Source organism: Copadichromis virginalis, linkage group LG17 (assembly GCF_057382275.1).
Source record: "Copadichromis virginalis isolate Kocher_CV1m ecotype Utaka linkage group LG17, C_Virginalis_male_GT1.1, whole genome shotgun sequence".
Taxonomy (NCBI): Eukaryota; Metazoa; Chordata; class Actinopteri; order Cichliformes; family Cichlidae; genus Copadichromis; species Copadichromis virginalis.
The window spans coordinates 25,489,541-25,508,442 of NC_140634.1; the positions used below are offsets into that span (position 1 = coordinate 25,489,541).

At 39.1% G+C, this 18,902-nt stretch overlaps 2 protein-coding genes across 2 annotated transcripts in view; one reads left to right on the forward strand and one right to left on the reverse strand.

Moving 5' to 3' along the window:
- Positions 1 to 18,902, forward strand: part of ptn (pleiotrophin) — a 57,028-nt gene that overhangs the window by 14,201 nt on the left and 23,925 nt on the right. The window lies entirely within an intron of this gene.
- LOC146689512 (zinc finger BED domain-containing protein 4-like) lies at positions 5,600 to 6,897 on the reverse strand. Its single transcript, XM_085437591.1, has 2 exons — positions 6,539 to 6,897; positions 5,600 to 6,377 (listed from the first exon to the last, which is right to left on the reverse strand). Exons 1-2 carry the CDS (start codon positions 6,856 to 6,858, stop codon positions 5,705 to 5,707), a joined length of 993 nt encoding a protein of 330 aa, XP_085293717.1. The 5' UTR covers positions 6,859 to 6,897; the 3' UTR covers positions 5,600 to 5,704.

Genomic DNA, 18,902 nt, shown 5'->3' on the forward strand with positions numbered 1-18,902 from the left:
CTCAGAAATTACGATCATCATTTAGCTCTAAAAATCCTAATTCAAACGCCCACCTGCTGTTCGGAGAGAAATGTTGTAAAGATTTAGTGATCTGAAGGGAGGCGTGAAAGAGATAAAGATAACAGTGGGAATATGCTAAAAATTTTAATAGCCAAGAGAAGTGACCCCTGATTGATGCTGGAGCCTTTAAGACGGAAGTGTAATTTTGCAAGGGCTTTTTACAGATGTGCTGCGTTGTAAACAATTATATTTTTCTAACTCTATGAGATAAAATCTTACATAATATATTTTCTGTTGCACCAAATGTGACAGATTTTGCAATTAGATTGTAGTGAAATCATATCTCTGTTGCAGAGGTACTCATTAGAGTAAGTGAGGCATTTAGACATTTAAATCAGTTTAACGCAATTGTTCATTACTTTTTCAACACATTTGAATCCCATATAAACTCGGAGAGGAGAGTAAAGTTGAGTCAAGGTTTATCTCAACTCCAACTGTCCATCTTTCAGCTTCGGTCCAGCCACAAGGGGTATTTGAGTAAGGAAAAATTTTTAAAACTAACAAACAAACAAACATTAAGAACACACTGCAGGGAGAAACAAATCCCCCACCAAAGCAGCAGAGGAACACCGTTATTCAACGCTGCGCCTTAAAATCTCCTGGGAGCAACCTGTTACTGAATATTAACCAAGCAAATATTCTAAACTTGAGATGAGATCAGGCAGACTGTTTGCATGCATGTGGGCTAATTAACAGTGAAATCTCCATTGTATGGAGGGTCAAAGGGTCACTGATAGATTGTCTTTGGAAGAAAGTGGTTGAAAATAACAACTGATTGGCTTCTGCTAAAGCATACAGGTTAGTGGTTAAAAGACCTAAACTTACTTGCTTGCAGTCATCCCTAAAATTGGACAGATATTGAAGTAATGGTGCGACGTAAAGGGCTGTAGAGACCGACTACTACTGTTATTTTAAAAATCAATAGGCTATTTTTTTATGCACCACTTGTGGGGGTTTGGCTGGTTGTGGATGTGTGACGTACATCTCGTAGATGTTGGACTGCAACTATTCCTGGCCCGCTGCTGCTGTGTGATCAGAGGTGAGACTCAGCCTGGGGGGAAATTTACAAAAGTATGCCTTTGTGAGGCTTTCGTAATGTGCAGTCAGGCTTTCTTCCATTGCCACACAGAAAGGGAATCATCGGGGCTTCAGGAAAACAAAGAAACCATATTGTATCTTTGTTGTTCACCTGCACTTTTAATATCTATTTCAAGAAGGCAAAAGGAATACACATAAAACGCTGCTGATTCACACTATGTGGGCTCAATGAGAGTACCATTTCAACTGCGGGCGGTTTATCCTTCAAGCTCGGGCCCTCTACCAGAGGCCTGGTAGCTTGAGGGTCCTGCACACTATCTTAGCTGTTCCTAGGACTCCGCTCTTCTGGACAGAGCTCTCCGATGTTGTTCCCGGGATCTGCTGGAGCCACTCACCTAGCTTGGGAATCCCTGCACCTAGTGCTCCGATTACCACTGGGACCACTGTTAACTTCACCCTCCATATCTTCTCGAGCTCTTCTCTGAGCCCTTGGTACTTTTCTAGCTTCTCGTATATATAGCACAGACTGTATATATTCTCCCATGTCTATGGCAGAAGTGTGACACTGAGATTGTAAACGCAACAGTACATATTCAAAAAATGGTGGGAAGAGCTGTCAGAGCTGTCCACCACAATTTGTTTTGCTAAAGTGAATAAACACAATCCACCCACACTTTCCCTGTTATTGTCTCGCGTCGATGTCAGACAGTCAAAACCTCTTCATCTTGAGCAAGTCTCAGTGACAGCACACTTTAAAATGACTTTCAAGCTAATGTTGCACCATTGTCACCACAGTTTCCCATCAGAGGCAAGATGAGAGCTGCAAAAATGCAAGAGTAGTAAAGAGGAGAGCAATAATGAATCCCTTGACAGTTTTGCTCACATCTTCACCCCTAACTTACTCACAACAAAAAGTAATGCCATCCAGAAAATAAAATAGAAAATGCCAAATTAAATCAATAGTGTAAAAGTAGATTATTCTGTCTTGGACTTTGCCACAGCTAATAACACAGCTAGCGACAACAGAAGATAGCCTTCTCCTGCATCCTGTGACGCACACTCAACAAAACTGATTCAAAAACTTGTTTAATCAGCCTGTTTGCCAAACTCTCGCCAGCACTGTGCTGCAATATGTTTTGGATAAACATAGCCACCAAATAATGCGCGTTATGTTATGTTCTGCTGGCAGACAACAGTACATATCCAGTGCTCTTGCCACTCATTTTTTTCTTTCTAACAGCTGATCTTGATGCTCTGTTGTATTACAAGGATAGTTGGTAGCATCACAATATAGAAGATTTTACAGATTGGCAGTAATATCTAACTTGTGAGTTTTTTTCAACGAACATGACACATATGCTAATATACTATTATCTCTATTGCAATGCTATTAAATTGCTTATTTATTATATTAAGGCTGCATATTTATATTTCATACCTATCCTAACTCATAAGCAGCAAAGTAATCTGAATTACTAGAAGGTAAAACAGTGAACACTGTCATGTTTTATGGCACCAAAACATATTTACCCAACTCAGCCTTACTCCTGGGAATATGCAAATTTGTACCAATGTTAAGTGTCAAACTCACTAAATGAAACGAAAAAAAAAACTGTGTGCAGTGCAGCTATGAAGTAATAATCTGTGACATTTTCATATAAATAAATTTGATTTCCCCCTTCATCCGCTCCAACTTGTGAAAAGCGTTGATTTAATGCTCTCAACAGCTCTCACCTGTTGAGGTAAATTTTCCTGGATGTTTGAAAACAATCCAATCAGGTTTTAGGTTTCTGGCTTGTTTGATAAAAATGGAATAAGTTCTAAGTGAAAGAGAAGCATCAGCAAAAGAACATATGAAATTAGACGGCTGCACATCTCCGGTAGTCAGTTTGAAGTTTATATAACTCTCTGTCCATACTGGACCTATATAAAATATAATACAACGTGCATATAATACAATAACAGTCGCAAAAAAGTTAATAAAATTACACCTTGAGATGAGTGTTGTTGTTTTGAACTGGTACTATAATAAAGAAATAAGAATGAATAAATGCAGCAGAAATAAACATGTTTACAGTCTTAGACCCCCCAAAAATTCTATAATTTCCTTTCCGATTTTTTGCTTCATCAAAACTTTTTTTTTAGTTATATCTTAAAATTATGCTTAATTTGTTTATGCGTGTGTGTGTGCGTGTTATTTTTTGCAATCACCTGACAGATAATATTGCTTGGTGCATCACTAACTGTATTAATTGGGTGTTCAAGAAGACTTTTTGGTAAGTTTCATGAAATAATTTTATTCGTATGCCTTACTTAAGTCACACAGGGCAAGAGACCAATCTGTGACACCCTGCCAACGTCAGGTTGCTGGAGACTGGAAGCATGACTTTGACTTTGAACATTCTTCATTTCCGGTTTGCGTCACACTTTCTTGGATTTCACAAACCTCCAGTGAATAGTTGACGAGTGTTTTCAGACAAGTTTGCATCTTTTATACAAACTGTAGGCGAGTGCAACAATTAGCTAACCATCAGCTAGCAACCAAAGCAATCACAGATTTTACCTGTAGCTACAACAAGCAGTTAGGGAATACACATTCTTTCCCAGTAGCCTGTTGTTGCTAGGGTGTCACAGACAGGTCTCTATGCCTGTGTGACTGGAGCCTTACATAGCACTAATTAGCAGGCACCTATATAGTCAACAGATGAACTTTGCTTACCACGCTTGCTAGTGTTAGCTAATATCTAAGTCCGCTTTTCTTTAAATATTGTCACATCTGACTCTATAAAACCAAGATAGTCTGGGCATGTTACCATACTGAGTGTTTGCATCCAATTTTAATCATAATCATGTGACTTCTTGAATTATGGCTAAAAAATATTTGCAAAATCATGGTGACTTTTACCTTTGAATGCTACATCAGCTCATCCTTGACTCCTAAGACATATTCATTCCAAATTTGAAGCCATTCATCAAAGGTGATCCTCAGATAGCTTATGAATGAGATCACAGTGATCTTGACTTGTGGCCTTAAAAATCAAATAATTTCATCCTTGAGCCAAAGTAAGTGTTTGGCCAAATTTGAAGAAATTCTCTCCACACATTGATGAGAATTGAATGCAATTACAGAAGCACTTCCGTGCTTGACAGCAGAAGTATGGCAAGAAAAGACGTTTCAGCACTCAACTATATTGACTGTTTTACTATTTGTGGCTCTCAGTCTGGTTTTAATCCCAGTAACTCTTAGTCGTTGAGCATGTTGTTTTGACCATAATGCGGTGCAGGAGCAGCCGGTGTAGAAATAAAGGTAACAGCGGGCTTTATCTCTCCACCAACGACTGTAAACCTGCTCCCTCTCAGCCTCACAGTGTGATGGCTGGTTTGGGGAAAGTGGGTGGGAAACCTCTGAGGGGAAAGGTTGGTGTGTGTGTAGGTGGAAGATGTAGGTTATCTGAGACTAGAATCATGGTTAGATCCAGAGATGAGCAATACCTCCTTCTTTGGCATGTGGCAAATAGTACATAACCGTGTGCTGAATTCGGAGTCCTACTGTATGTGCCAAGCTTTCAGCCTACGGTCATTATTATTCAAATTACCTCAAGAGCCAGACTGCACAAGGGAAACACGTCACTTCTTGGCATCACACAGCCAACAGGAGGTTCTCAAAGGAGATGATACATCTGTTCCGATTCGTGATTATCTGTGCATTCAAAGATGCCTCTGAATATACTGATTATATATGTGAGATTCCCAACGGTCTGAAGGGGTCTATGTTTATTTTTATAGAAAGGACAGATTTAACAATTATGGGGAAAAAATTTAACTGGCAACACAAAGTCAAGAAATAGCATTTTTTTGTAGCCATTTTTGAGACAGTGGGATGGAAGTGTACGATGGGATTATAATAAGTAACTAATAAAATAGCAATATAAAAAAACACATTAGGTTGTGCTAGTTAGGATCAGTAGGATTAGATAAAATAGATTTGGTGTTGCTGTACGAGGTTTTGGAATAAAATGAAACTTTTTATCATAGAAAATGGGATTTTATATGTAACAGTTTCTATGGTGGCTATGCAAAATAAAGGAGTTTGGTATTGCTATGATAAACTTTCTAAATCTTTTAAGACCTGAGATTGTTTCTTGCAGTATTGAAAGACCAAATTCAAACGGATTAAAGTTAGCCACTAGTGATGGGATTTCCGGCTCTTTTTAGAGAACCGGCTCTTTCGGCTCGGATCACTAAAAAGAGCTGGCTCTTTCGGCTCCGAACCGGCTCTTCAGGTTGTTTTATTGCTTTAAGTAATTTATTATTAACAACAATATAAAATCATGCACACAATGAACTACTAATGTAAAAAATGTCTTTTTTATTTATAAATGTTTATCATATAAATATTCTTGTATTTATTCACAGCACACAAAATGTAAAAAAAAAAAAATTATAAGTACAAAAACCAACTATTTACAATTCAACTTTTAAATTTTCAGCTTTTTTCCTTTTAAACCAATTCAAAACGAAAGAACACAAAACACTACAAACCACAACACAATAAAATATCAATTAAAATATGCAAAACAAAAAGAAAACATGAACAACCAGATCTTTAATTGACGGAAAGGTTGGCATTCAGGAATATCAAGTGCCTTAGCTTTGAGGAGCTGATCCGGTTTCTTCTGTCATTCATTATCTGTCCTGTTTTGGAGAAGATTCTCTCTGAGGGGACTGATGTTGCTACAATGCAAAGTCTCCGTGTCATCACCTGGGTAAGACGTGGATAAGTATAAGCCTTTGTCTCCCACCAGCTCAGTGGATCTGCACTTCTCTGGCAAAGGGGCTCATCAATGTAGGATCTCACTTCCAGTATTGCATCTGCTGAGGGATTCCTTCTGGTAGTGTCTCTATTTGCTCGTTCTTCAAAGAACCTCCCAACAGCAGATGCTTGTTGCTCCTTTTGTTCATCCTCTTCTGCCTCTTCTCCCTCTTGGTTCCCTGGCAGTGGAGTTGGTTGGCTGGATCTTGCTGCTGCAGTTATTCTCTGAAGAGCTTCATCCACCGCTCTGTTGTCATTAAAGACCAGCTTCTTGAATCTTGGATCAAGAATGGTGGTTTCAGAGAGAACAGCATTATATTCCATTCTGTGGAATTTTCTGTCCATGGATGCACAGAGAGCATCCACCAACTCTTTCACTTTTCCAGTAGTTACTCTGGTTTGGTGTTCAGCTGTCACTCTCTGCAGACCCTTGCACAGGATTAACATTTTGGAGGCTGTGACATGGCTGAAAAAGAGTACATAACAAGTTTCAAAATTATGCTTTTTAAAAATTCAGCAGTATATTATTATTTATGATCATGTCTAATCTACTTTTCATACCAGCAATGCAACTAACTACGACTACTACTACTACTAATAATAATGCAATAACATTTGCACACTCACCTGTCTGCACTGATCTCCACGGTGACCTGCTCAAATGGCTCCAAAACAGTGCATGCCTCCTGTAGTACCTCCCATTCCTCATGGCTCAGAGGGTCAACCGGTGCATTGATAACTGCCAGGGTAGAGATGACTGCATCCTTGGACTCCAAAATCCGTTTTAGCATATGAAAGGTTGAGTTCCACCTTGTGATACATTCTTGTTTGAGCTTTAGCTCAGGCATGCCCATCTGTTGTTGGGTAGATTTGAGCTTGTGTGTGGCTGTTGTGCTCCTGTGGAAAAATTCCACTATTGCCTTCACTTTGTCCACAGCTGGCTTCATCACCTTCAAAGCATCTCTCACAACAAGGTTAATTGTGTGCGCAAGACATGGGTGGTGGGTCCATTTCAGGATTTTAATTGCTTTTGTTATATTAGCTGCATTGTCAGTAACACAGCAAACCACTTTCTTTTCCACATCCCACTCTTTTGCCACTTTGAGCAGCTCTTCTGCTAAGTTCTCAGAAGTGTGTCTGTCACTGAACTCAAAACAATCCAGAAGACAGGATACCATTTTATAATTTTCAATAAAGTGACATGTAACTGACAAGAAGGATGTGGTGGTTTGGGATGTCCAGCTGTCAGTTGTTAGACACACTGCTGTGGCTTTTTTAACCCTCTCTTGCAGTGATGCACGTTCTCTTTCATATATGCCTGGGATGATTTTTTGGGAGAGAGCCTTCCTGCTTGGAATTAGATACATGGGATTCAGTGCATGTATAAAAGTCCTGAATCCCTTATCATCCACAACAGAAAATGGTTGGAAATCAAGTGCTATCATTTTTGCCAGTTCTTCATCAATTGTGTTCTGTCTTGCTGGGGTCAGTGACTTCTGCAAAAACTGTCTCATTGAACTCTGGCTTGGTTTAGGTGGTATACTGCATGACGCTTCAGATGCTGCAGCAGAAGAAGGAGCAGCAACAGTTGCAGTAGACACACTAGCACCTTCATTTATATCACCCTCAACTGACTGTGGGTTTTTTTCCCATTGCACTGATGGGTGGACAGTTCTCAGGTGCCTATTCATATTGTTTGTGGAGCCAGCTCTATATGAAATTCTTTTCTTGCAGACTCTACACTCTGCCTTTGTACTGTCAATAAAATTGAAGTGGTTCCAGATTTTGCTTGTTTTCTTGGTTGCTTCACTCATTTTCTTTACTGTACCTTTCTAAATTGACGACGTTGTCTCTTGTTGTTGCTCTCTTTCTCTCTCTCCCTCCTGCTCTGTTCGTGTTCTACTGCTGCTGTGAGTGTAACTACCGCCCCTCCCCCCTCTGCCCAGCGCTGAGCAGAGGCGGGAGGGGCACAAACGCACAGCTGTGTTTGCTTCCCTCCCCCCTCTGCTCAGCGCAAACACAAGGCTCACGTGTGGCATTAAGCGAAAAAGGTTAGTGAGAGGGCAAGAGAAAGAAAAAAAAAAAAAACCCCACGGGAGCCGGCTCCCGTCGTTCACTTCAAAGAGCCGGCTCTAAGAGCCATTTCGTTCGCGAACGACCCATCACTATTAGCCACTGTGTGGGTGATCAAAGAGTTCTTCTGCACATTGGAGTACTTATGAGCCTGTTTTAGAATACACTGAGTTTGGATATTTCACTTTTGACTTTTCCATTACTGTTGTTTAAAAGCTTTTTACTTCATTCTGCAAGGTGGACAGACAACAAACCAGCCATCGTGGTTTCAGACTGGTTATGCCTTTGTTGGTTAGGACCTCTGTCAGCTCACTGAGGTGATTCGTTCTACCCACAGAGGCCTTGTAGAATAAATGGATTGCGTTCACTGCTTGTATGTATAGCCTTATCCAGTCCAGCTGACAGTGTAGCTTGGTGAATGTGAATCAGATCTTTAAGAGAGCAAAAACTCTCTTAAAGGGTTTTTAAAATATATTTGTTGTGTTTTGTTGATGATGAGAATGTCATATTTGCATTGGCTGTGCTTTCATATAGCTTGACCTGCTTGTGAAACTTAGCTAGTATTTTGGGGCAAGACATTAAAGTTATATATGTTTTTTATTGCAGTTTTGTATGTTTGTTTTTTATGGGGATTACTTCATAGCAAAAAAGTAAATGCTGATCTAGTATCATGGTGTATCAGCAGTAAAATAAAGTATTCGTGAACTTTCTAGTGTATGTACAAAAAACAACCATGACAAGTTTAATTAGATTTCAAAGTTATTGCTTTCTGTTTAGGTGCAGACTTACATGAACATTTCAGCAGTCAGTTTTAGAGCCAATTTTAGACTATAGTGTGAAAAACAACAAAAAAAGCCATTTACTGTCAAGTAAAATAAATAAAGTTCTACAAATTATGATGCATTGAATGTAGTTAACTGTTGAAAATGGCCAGACCTGCTTATTACCCCACTACAATTCCAAGGTTAAAACATTCTGTTCCTAGATAGCACATAATAGCTAAGCATAAAAAAGAACCTGCTCTCTCCTTCTGATGTTTATTTCGCTATTCACCACTTTTCTCATCATCACTTGCAGATTACATCAATAAATCCATTATTTCAGCACACTTTGCAAGGTCAGGAAAAAAGAAAAAGAAAGCAGTTTTCTTTGTTTTGGTGCACTTTCTCTGCAGCACTGATCATGTTTTTCTTTCTATCCATGTTTAAGCAGGTTTTTAAGTATTAGATGCAAACAGTCTGAGAGCATGCTTTCAGTGGTGATGGTAACTGCTACCTTTTCCATGGATTGAACCAGTCATGCTGCTGCAGCAAAGATAACTTTCAAGGTTTCTATATAAGTTATATGATGCCATGGTTGCAAAAGAATATAATGGCCCTTCCCGATAGCCTGCTCCATCCTCCCCCTTTACTACGTAGAAATATTGACATCTGTGAGGTATATGGATGTAAGGGTTTCAAAACAGAAAACTGAATATTTGAAGCTTACTCAAAAAACCCTTAAAAAACCACTGAAGGACACACATTGAAAACTTTATTTATAAGTCCATGTCTCTGCCATATACCATAATACCATATTGCCGTACTATATTATCAGATTTCTGTTTTGCTTCCTTCTCCGAACGTTAAAACCTCTTATGTGCAATGCTGCATATAAATATATAAGCAGGTGATCCAGGTGATTGATATATGCATTTTTTTTCTTTTTTTTCCTGCTCATTCTGTTGGTTTTTGTCTTTTGCCCTTCTCCCCCGTCCCTCTTCTCAGCTGTTTCCCTTTCCCTCTTTCTTTCTCCCCTTCTTTCCCCCAGTCAAGTCTGTCCCGTATTCAGTAAGTGAAAATAAAATAAACAATAAAAGGTGAATCAAATGGACCATTACGGCAAGGCTGGGATGGTCAATTTGGTAAAGTAAATCCGTTGGGCATCTTTCTTTGCCTTTAGACAACAATTCTGATGGCAAAAGGGCCAAACGGGACAGGCAAAAAAAGAAAGAAAAAAAAAAAGAAAAATAAATAAATAAATAAATATATAAGCAACCTGAACAGGATAGTCCAAAAAAGTGATGCTATTCTCCTGGAAGAAAGCCCTTGTCCTGCGAGCACTGTGTACCATAGCGTTGTCCTGTTGAAAAACCCAGTCGTTACCACACAGATGAGGGTTGCTCTCGGCAACATCTGGACATAGCCAGCGGCCATTTAACGCCCCTGCACCTCCTGAAGATCCATTGTTCCACTGAAGGAAAAAGCACCCCATTATGGTGCCCTCTCCACTGTGGTGCGTGGAAAACATCTCAGGTGGGATGTGCTTTTCATGCCAGTAACGTTGAAAACCATCAGGACCATCAAGGTTAAATTTTTCTCATCAGAGAATAAATCTTTCTTCCACCTTTCAATGCTGCATGGTTGGTGATGTATTGCCAAGTCCACATGGTCAGTTCTGTGGCATTCAAGGAGACGAGGCTTTGGAAGATGTTTTTTGTTTTTGAAACGCTTCAGTCTCAGATGCCGTCTGATGGTTATGGGTTTTGTCTCACTCCCATTTCTTCTTGTTGCATGTTTAAGCTCTACTTGGAACCTTGGTAAGATCCAACCATGCAAAATATGATTTTTTTTGCCATTTTCAAGTCGTCTTAATCTTTTGATTGGGACTGTATTTACAGTTGGGTCTGGGTTTGTTTGTAAACAGACTGTTTTGCCGTCTTTGATTTCTTTATATTTTGCTTCCAAGAATCCAAACTTTCCTAGTGTTTTAAGTAAAAATTCTCCAGGCTTTCTGGAGATATTTCAAAGTGTCAATTTGGACATTGGCTGCTCTTTTACTCATTTTCAGTCCAGTCCTTGTACCTGACCATTTTCAGAGAAATTTTGTTTGTTAAGCCATTTAACGTGGCTCTATGAGCCCCTTAAGCATGAAAGGGGTACCTAAAAAGGATGAATGAGTGCTAAGAATTTGTTATTAGCAGCCTGTTGGAAAGACACAATGTTTTTCATGTTTCTTTAGTTGAATGTATGAAAAATATCATAATGACAGTTTCTTCAGATGATCTTTCTACTGTTACCAAAGCCTCATCAGAAGCAGGGTGGCTGTCAAGAAGCCGTTCTTAAAGAGGGGAAACAGATAATATTGCACAAGAACTGATCACACAAATCAGTGGCAATCAGTAGCTTTTATACAGTGAGTGTCTACAGCCATCTATAAGACACAGGTTCTAGAACAAAAGGCAGCTAACAACCAAAGAAGACTTTTGGAATTTTCCCCAAGAAGCCTGGAGAACTATTCCTAACTACTTAGAGGAATTACAAGAATAAATACCAAATTTGGCATTGACTTTCAAGAAAATCTGTTTTAACCTTATATACTGTAATTTTATTTATGTTTAGGTTAGGTTACATTTTAAACAAACTGTTAGACCTATTCTATCATTTTCTTTGCAAAATGTAACAAAATGACAGGTAGCTTAAGATGCTGAGTGCAACATCTTTGGTTTGTTGGACTCTAGTAACTCTGTGAGTGAACCTTTTCTTTTAAAACATGTAAGTTGAAAGTCGTAGCCTATCATTTGTGAATGTTATCAAACTATAGACGTTCAGAGCCTGCAATGGCTTAACCCTCTCAAGGCAGGCATTGCCGATTTGCAACAGTTAAAAACTAACAACCTGATTACCCCACATACATATTTTATGAGTTTTTTTTACTCAGAAGTACCACTGCAGGACTTGGTTGTGCATTAGCAACAAAAAGTTTAATTTGAGCCTGAGAGGGTTAAATGGATGAGAAGGGTAACTATTGTGTAGGTTGGCACTAGCGAGTGAATGGGAGTGACTTGAGAGGTATCAGGAAGCCATCACTACTTGAAAGCTTAGGAGGGATATATATTAGGAAGAAAATGAAAATGCTGACTAGTGTTTGAAACACAGCCTCCTGTTTCCTGTAGTGTACATGATTTTTATTTATATAACTAAATACCTCAAGATGAACTAATTTGTGACAGCTTAAAATAAGAAATCAACAGTTTACTGGCAAGGCATGGCTTATCTTTTGTTTATAACTGCTTACTGCTCAGTTGTTGCATATTTATGTGATTTCTAAGAGAAAAAACAACCACATGACAATGGCATTGAGTTCTGAAGTACATGGAAGGATCTGTAGCAAAAGTCAGTATATGTAATATACTGAATTGTATATATAATATACTGAATGGCATTCATGCAGTGCCCATTACATACAGATGAACACAGTGTAAAGACCCTGATATTTACAATATACACTGAAACAGTTAAAATAAATGTACTAACCAAAGCAGTAGATACTTTTTAAATTAAAATCTTCCACATCCATTGTGCAAATTTATTGTAGTGTTCGTAGCTGAGGTGTGACTGATAACTAGATCTTCTACAGCATTATGTACCTTATTCAGCTGCAGATGAAGTCCATTCTCACTTTCAGGAAGAGTGATTTCTTGGCTCTTTAATAAGCTGTCACCGACTTTCGACTGCTATTAAGAAATTCAACAGTCTGTTTACAAGCACAAATTAAATACACAGAGATATGCAAAGCACTGCTCAAGTGGACAAAAAAAAATTCTTTGCATAACTCTCTGCTAAATACACAGAATAAGAAGCAGAGAAAGAAAGAGAGAAGTCATTTTAGGAGGCAGGGAGGATAGGAAAAAAGAGAAAGGGAGGGAGGGAGCATGGCTTTATCAAAAGCCAGACAAAACTACCCACGCTCTCTGCAAAGGCTTTCTCATCCAGCATACTTTAATGAACAAGTGACTCAAGGTGCTTTCAGCAGGTTCCTAAGAGAAACAAAGACACACACATACTCACTTTAGCCACACACACACACACACACACACACACACACACACACACGCACACACACACACACACACACAGAGATAAATGTTGCCTACTCAATTCGACAGACACCTCTAAATTGGCGCCTTTGGAGAGTAGGCAGGAGAAAGCATTTGAGAACGGAGAGAGGGAGGCGGGCGGTGACTGCTGATGTTACTGTGTGGGGCTTGAGGGATGGAGCAGCTTTGAGCTGTTTCTGTGCCGTCAGTGGCTGCCAGGGGGATCAGCCTGCAAGGGTCCAGCACCAGGACAGCCAGCATGTGAAGGGAACAAGACTAGCTATTTCAAGCAATCAAAAGGTACCCAAATGGAGAGAAAAGCAAAAGGACAAGTAGTGGGTGATAAGGTGTCCCCTGCAGCCAGGCACACAGGTGTTTCTACTGTAGCTTCACAGAAAGGAATGGAGATTAAAGGACAGGGTAAAAATAGCCCCGTGTATGAATACGGCACATCTATTTCAGAGTGTTCTACAATGAGCAAAACCTGCTGACTCAAAGTAGCCTTCTTTTCAGCCTACTATCAAAATGTGCTAGATCTTATCGTGAGACCCTTATAAAATGGAATAGATGCAGAAGTAATATTTATGAATATTTTCGCTGTTTGGATATGACCTTGTGCAATCTGTTCTTTTCAGAAAAACTCTCAAAAGTGTCTGCAGTTTTGTGGTTGTGTAATTTGAACAATGTTCCTGTTTTATTTTATTTATATTGTCTCTGTATTTATATATGTGTGTGTGTGTGTGTGTGTGTGTGTGTGTGTGTGTGTGTGTGTGTGTGTATATATATATATATATATATATATATATATATATATATATATATATATATATATATATAATATTCTGTAACACTGGAACTTCTGTCGGTGCTGTGCTTTTTGGAAATCGAATTTCCCAGAGGAACCCACCCGAGGGATTAATAAAGTTCTATCTAATCTAATCTAATCTAATCTTTATCAAAAGCAAGTAATTACGGAGGTAATTTCAAAGACTCACTGAGCCGATTTTTCTAAGGTTCAAGATGCCATTCTCATTCTCAGGCCATCTAATATGACCACTTTTGCCTCACAGATACATCTAGCATTAAGTTTGTTGTTGGTGCTAGACACACTTGATTTATGGAAATAGAGTGAAGGGTCTCCCTCTCAACCTGTCACATAACAACAATGAAAATGAAAGTCGTTATTAAACTACTTTTTTTCATTCCTTAAAGTGAAAATAGAAAGCACTAGACAAATCTGAAAAAAAAAAAAATGGCTAGCACAAAGGTCCCAACTGGACTCAAACTACAGTCTTGGTGTCCAACCCATAACATCAAAATGTGAACTTTAATGGTGTCATAAAAATTTATATCTCTTGGTGTCCTGTATTGCTGCCCCGAGTGTGCCAAGGCACCAGTGTCTTGTGTGCATCTCTGCTATCTATGCCAAAGACATCTGACTTCATTCGCTCTTAATTTTCATCTAGTGATATTATTCTTTTACTGCCTTCATCACATATTCATAGTAGCTTAAAAAAAAACCATTTTTCTCATTTGAAACAACAATTTCTCATGCTAACCCGTTGGCCCTTAGATACTCTTCACATTTTATGCCTTTTGACCAGTCTACTACAACAAATTTTGAACAACAATTTTGAAGAGTAATTTAGAAAAGCACTTATTGAACAATAAACAACTGAATGAATCATTAATCCTTAATGTTTCATTGGTGATGTTAACGTTCATCTGTGCTGAGGCAGTCCAAATTGGTGATGGCTAACCAACTGGACATAGTAACAGTGGACAAGCAGAGAAAGAATCCATGGTAACAGATGTAGCTACACCAAGTGATTAGTGATGGGATTTCCGGCTCTTTTTAGAGAACCGGATCTTTCGGCTCAGCTCACTAAAAAGAGCTGGCTCTTACGGTTGTTTTGTTGCTTTAATGAATTTATTATTAACAATAATATAAAATTATGCACAAAAGGAATTACTAATGTAAAAAAAAGGGGTTCTATTTATATATGTTTATATGTAAATATATGCAGTGGCCCCTAGAGACAAAGCACGTACAAACTCCAAAACACATTTCTAGCGTTAACTGAACTTCCAAAACAGAGCTACCTAGATCACTTAAATTACACAGTTGAAAGCATATGTGTATTGTTTGTGTATTTATACACAAGCATTCATATATATTCAAATAATTTAAAAAAAAATGTTCGTTTACCTGTTACTACCACACACCAAATCCGGTCGTTGGTACTTGCTGGCTTGTGTAGCCACTAGGTAACAAAAGCTCAACACTGCGCCTAGCATCCTGGAGCACTTCTGTTGTCTTTTGTACGTGTTTTGAGTTTTTACGTGCTTTGGAGTTTGTACGTGCTTCAGAGTTCGTAGGTATTTTGAAGTTTGTACATTCTTTGTCTCTAGGGGCCACCGTAAATATACTTTTATTTATTCACTCCACATAAAATGTAATAAATAAATCATATAATACAAAAACCAACTATTCACATTTCAACTTTTAAATATTTAAATTTCCAGCTTTTTCCTTTTAAACAAATTTAAAGTGAAACAACACAAAATACCACAAACCACAACACAATTAAATATAAATTAAAATATGAAAACAAAAAGAAGATGCATATTCTCTGTTATATGGGCCTGCATGAATAAACTTTCTGAATCCTTTATCATCCGCAACTGAAAATAGTTGTGGATGATTACTATACCTTTTTAATGTGACGTTGTTGTCCCTGGCTCTCTTTCTCTGTCTCTCCCTCCCGCTCTGTTCTGTCGTAAAGCACAAGGCTCGCGTGTGGAGTGAAGTGGGAAAAAAGTGTGAGAGAGAGGGCGAGAGACAGAGAAAAAAAAAAAACACGGCTCGCGTCGTTCACGTCAAAGACCCGGCTCTAAGAGCCATTTCGTTCACGACCGACACATCACTACAAGCGATAGCAACATCAAGTAGAAGGAAAACTAGATGCTGGAAAAATACCAAAGGCTGAGAGAGGAGTAAGGGAAGATGTTGAAGGTAACATCACCATGGTGAGAATGGGAGAGTGCTTCCAGCAGATTCCGGTAATGACATCTGAGATCTCTGTCCACAACACAACACATAAAGATGGAGAAAAATCCCAGTGAACTCCAAGCGAACCAGAATGCAGTATTACGAAGTAGTGCACTGTTCCCCACGCTCAGTGAAATGGCAGCTCAGGTGCCTTTATAATCTCATGCCCATGCTTGTTACAGGGGATGTTAATCTGTTTATGGAAGCCGACCAATCAAAAGACATTCGGGTGATCAGGAGCTGCAGCAGCTAAAATGCCTGATTCGAGAGAAAGGCCTAATTAAATGGCTGCAGCGGAGTGGTGTACGATAAATATGGAATATTTTTATTGTAAATTATGCAAATTATATATAAAATTCCGATTCACTTAGAGTGCGTCTCAGTGCTGCTCCAAAATAACTTTGTCCTCACTCAAATGTTCGTGCACAGCATCTTATATTTTAACATTCTCTGATATTTGTTTTAAATGTTTACCCTCGGAGGCAGAACATGGTTTTTTTTCAGCATTTTGCCAACTTATCTTTACTTCACTAAAAAAGAAAACTTTATTGAAGGTTCGCTTGACTGCTGCAGTGCTCCAGCTGCCAGCTTTCTTTGTGCAACCTTTGTAAAAAAAAAAAAAACATAGTTAGAATATTAGAAACTTTAATTTGTCAATAAATTTTAATACAACTGTAATTTTTCTATATTGCAGTTTCATAACCCTAAAAATTGGGATGACTGGAATTTGTCACAGCGATAGTATGGGGCTCATAATGTTCTCATGCAGCTAATAATATATTGGGGAGATGAGAGTGAGGATAAGCAAATGAATGAGTGTTTGGGGGTATAATATAATACGATCGTCGTGATGGAGGCATTCATGCATAAACCGAAGTCTTCAATTTCGTCTGTTTCAGCTCTAATGCTCTCACACAGCCTTTGCCTGCCATCCTTGTTATTATATTTTTTGGGGGGGGGGGGGTTGTTGGTTTTTGTTAATCAGTAAACAAGCCTATTTTACACTGCTCTTCAGACTTAGTTTCATTTTGAAGACTCAGCACACAATACACACAAGCTGAAACACACAGAGGATGCCACACATGCTGCTTTTGTTCTGGAGCATGGCTCCCTGGAGGCTTCGCTCAGGCTGTTCTGAGAGATACTGTAGTAAGGACCATCTTCACATACCCTCTCCCCCATTGTCTGACCTTTACAAAACACAAGTGGCATTTTCCTTTAATCATCTGCACCTAAACACGCAAGAAACGGTGCCGTGCCACATTTAAGGCATTCTACAGTCCCACGGGAAAACGATTCACTTTCCTTCAACACCGAACCTGGAGGGATTACTGCACCTAGCAGCATTTTATCAAGCTTTCACTCACATTATTTACTGTGTAGTTATCTACATTTTGTAGATACATTTTTGCTCTGTGGGTGTTCTGTTTTTGTTCAGACGAAGGGATCTCAAACTCTTAGGCAGAAAAAGGTTGCTCCTTATAGGGAAGACAGAAAAGTCTAGGTAGAGTGAATCACAACTGAAGTCCAACAGAACAAAAGGAAAACCAGAGGAGTAAGAGAATAAAGGCAAACCACACAGAGGCACGGGCAGACCTGTAGAGAAGTTGTTAAAAAGGCAGGAAGGAAGGCATAGACACTCACAACTAAGAGGCAGAAAAAGTAAACACTAAGGTACACGAGGGAGGTGATCTTACAAGCCAAAGACAGGACCCTCAGCCGTGACAGTGGCTGCATATTGGAGCTATATGCTCGACTGTCTGTGGCTTTCTGCCTTTCAGTTCCTTTCAAAGGCCTTCCTTTGTTTTCTAGTCAATATACTTTTCATTTCATCCGTGCTAGAATCTCTCAAAAGCTCAGCTCAAGGAACACACACAAACAGAGAGACTCCTAAATAAATCCTTTCAATATGCCCTGTGTCTAGGTGAGGCATTCACTCCTCTCCTGAATCACAACTACTGGGATGGGAAAGCCACTCAGAAGTGGATTTTTCTGCCTGACTTTTCCCAAGGACACAGTGTTGTGTTGTCTGTCTACTGAAGATAAACAAAAAAACAATGAACCACACAATGGAAATCTGTCAGTACAGTGGCTTTTCTTTTGTTTTTTCCTCCATCTCTCTCTAAATATCAGATGTGACTTTGGAACACAAATCAATATCCAAGGAGACATTTGTTTTTGCCACATTTTATATATTATTTTTTTGTTTGGAGAACCGATGTCAGTTCAGCTGAATTTTTTTCATGAGGGAGATTTCCAAACCAACAAAGCAAATCCCAAACGGTTACCAGAGTAAGTTCAACTCATATCCTATCAAGTGTCCTGAGAGAATATTTTCGTTAGTAAATCCACAAAGTTTGCTCATGTAAGCGTTCCAGGTGAAATACAAACATTTGAACAAATTTTACTTGATAAATGTTACGTGTATAGAGGAAATGTGCGTTCTTAAGAAAACCACACTTCCTGCCCCATTTATGTTTTAACTGTGTCAGCAAACCGTAACAATGGGACATGATTTTTTTTTCAAGGCTTGATGACGAAATGAAATTAGATACAAAAAAAATGTAGTCCAAATCAAAGCAATGCATGGGCGACATGAAAGGAGGTCAAGGGGATATACAGAAATCGAGCTGGACATGGAACAGGTGCAGTCATGGGTGATGTGCTCTAGAGTTGGATGTCTCGAGACCTGGTCTTGGGCTTGTCTCGGTCGCGACGGACTTTGGTCTTGGGTCTTGTCTTGGTCTCGGATCCCTCGGTCTTGTCTTGCTCTCGCTGTCTTGGTCTAGCTGTGTCAGATCGACATAGTGGTCGGGAGATTTGGAGTAAACAGTATCCATGACACACAATGTAACGTTCGATAATGTGTCACGTGCAAAAGCATCAGCTCTAAGAGCCGTGCTTAGAGAGTGCTTTGTAGTGAATCAGAAGAGTCGACTCCCATTGAGCGAGAGCTGGCTCCTATTTTAATTTCCTTTCGCTGCTCAGCTCTCACACAGTGGCTCAGC

Coding starts and splice junctions, on each gene's coding strand:
- LOC146689512 (XM_085437591.1), bottom strand. CDS start 6,858: ATGAAGCCAGCTGTGGACAAAGTGAAGGCAATAGTGGAATTTTTCCAC. Junction 6,378..6,538: donor GTGGAGATCAGTGCAGACAG/GTGAGTGTGCAA, acceptor ACTCTTTTTCAG/CCATGTCACAGCCTCCAAAA.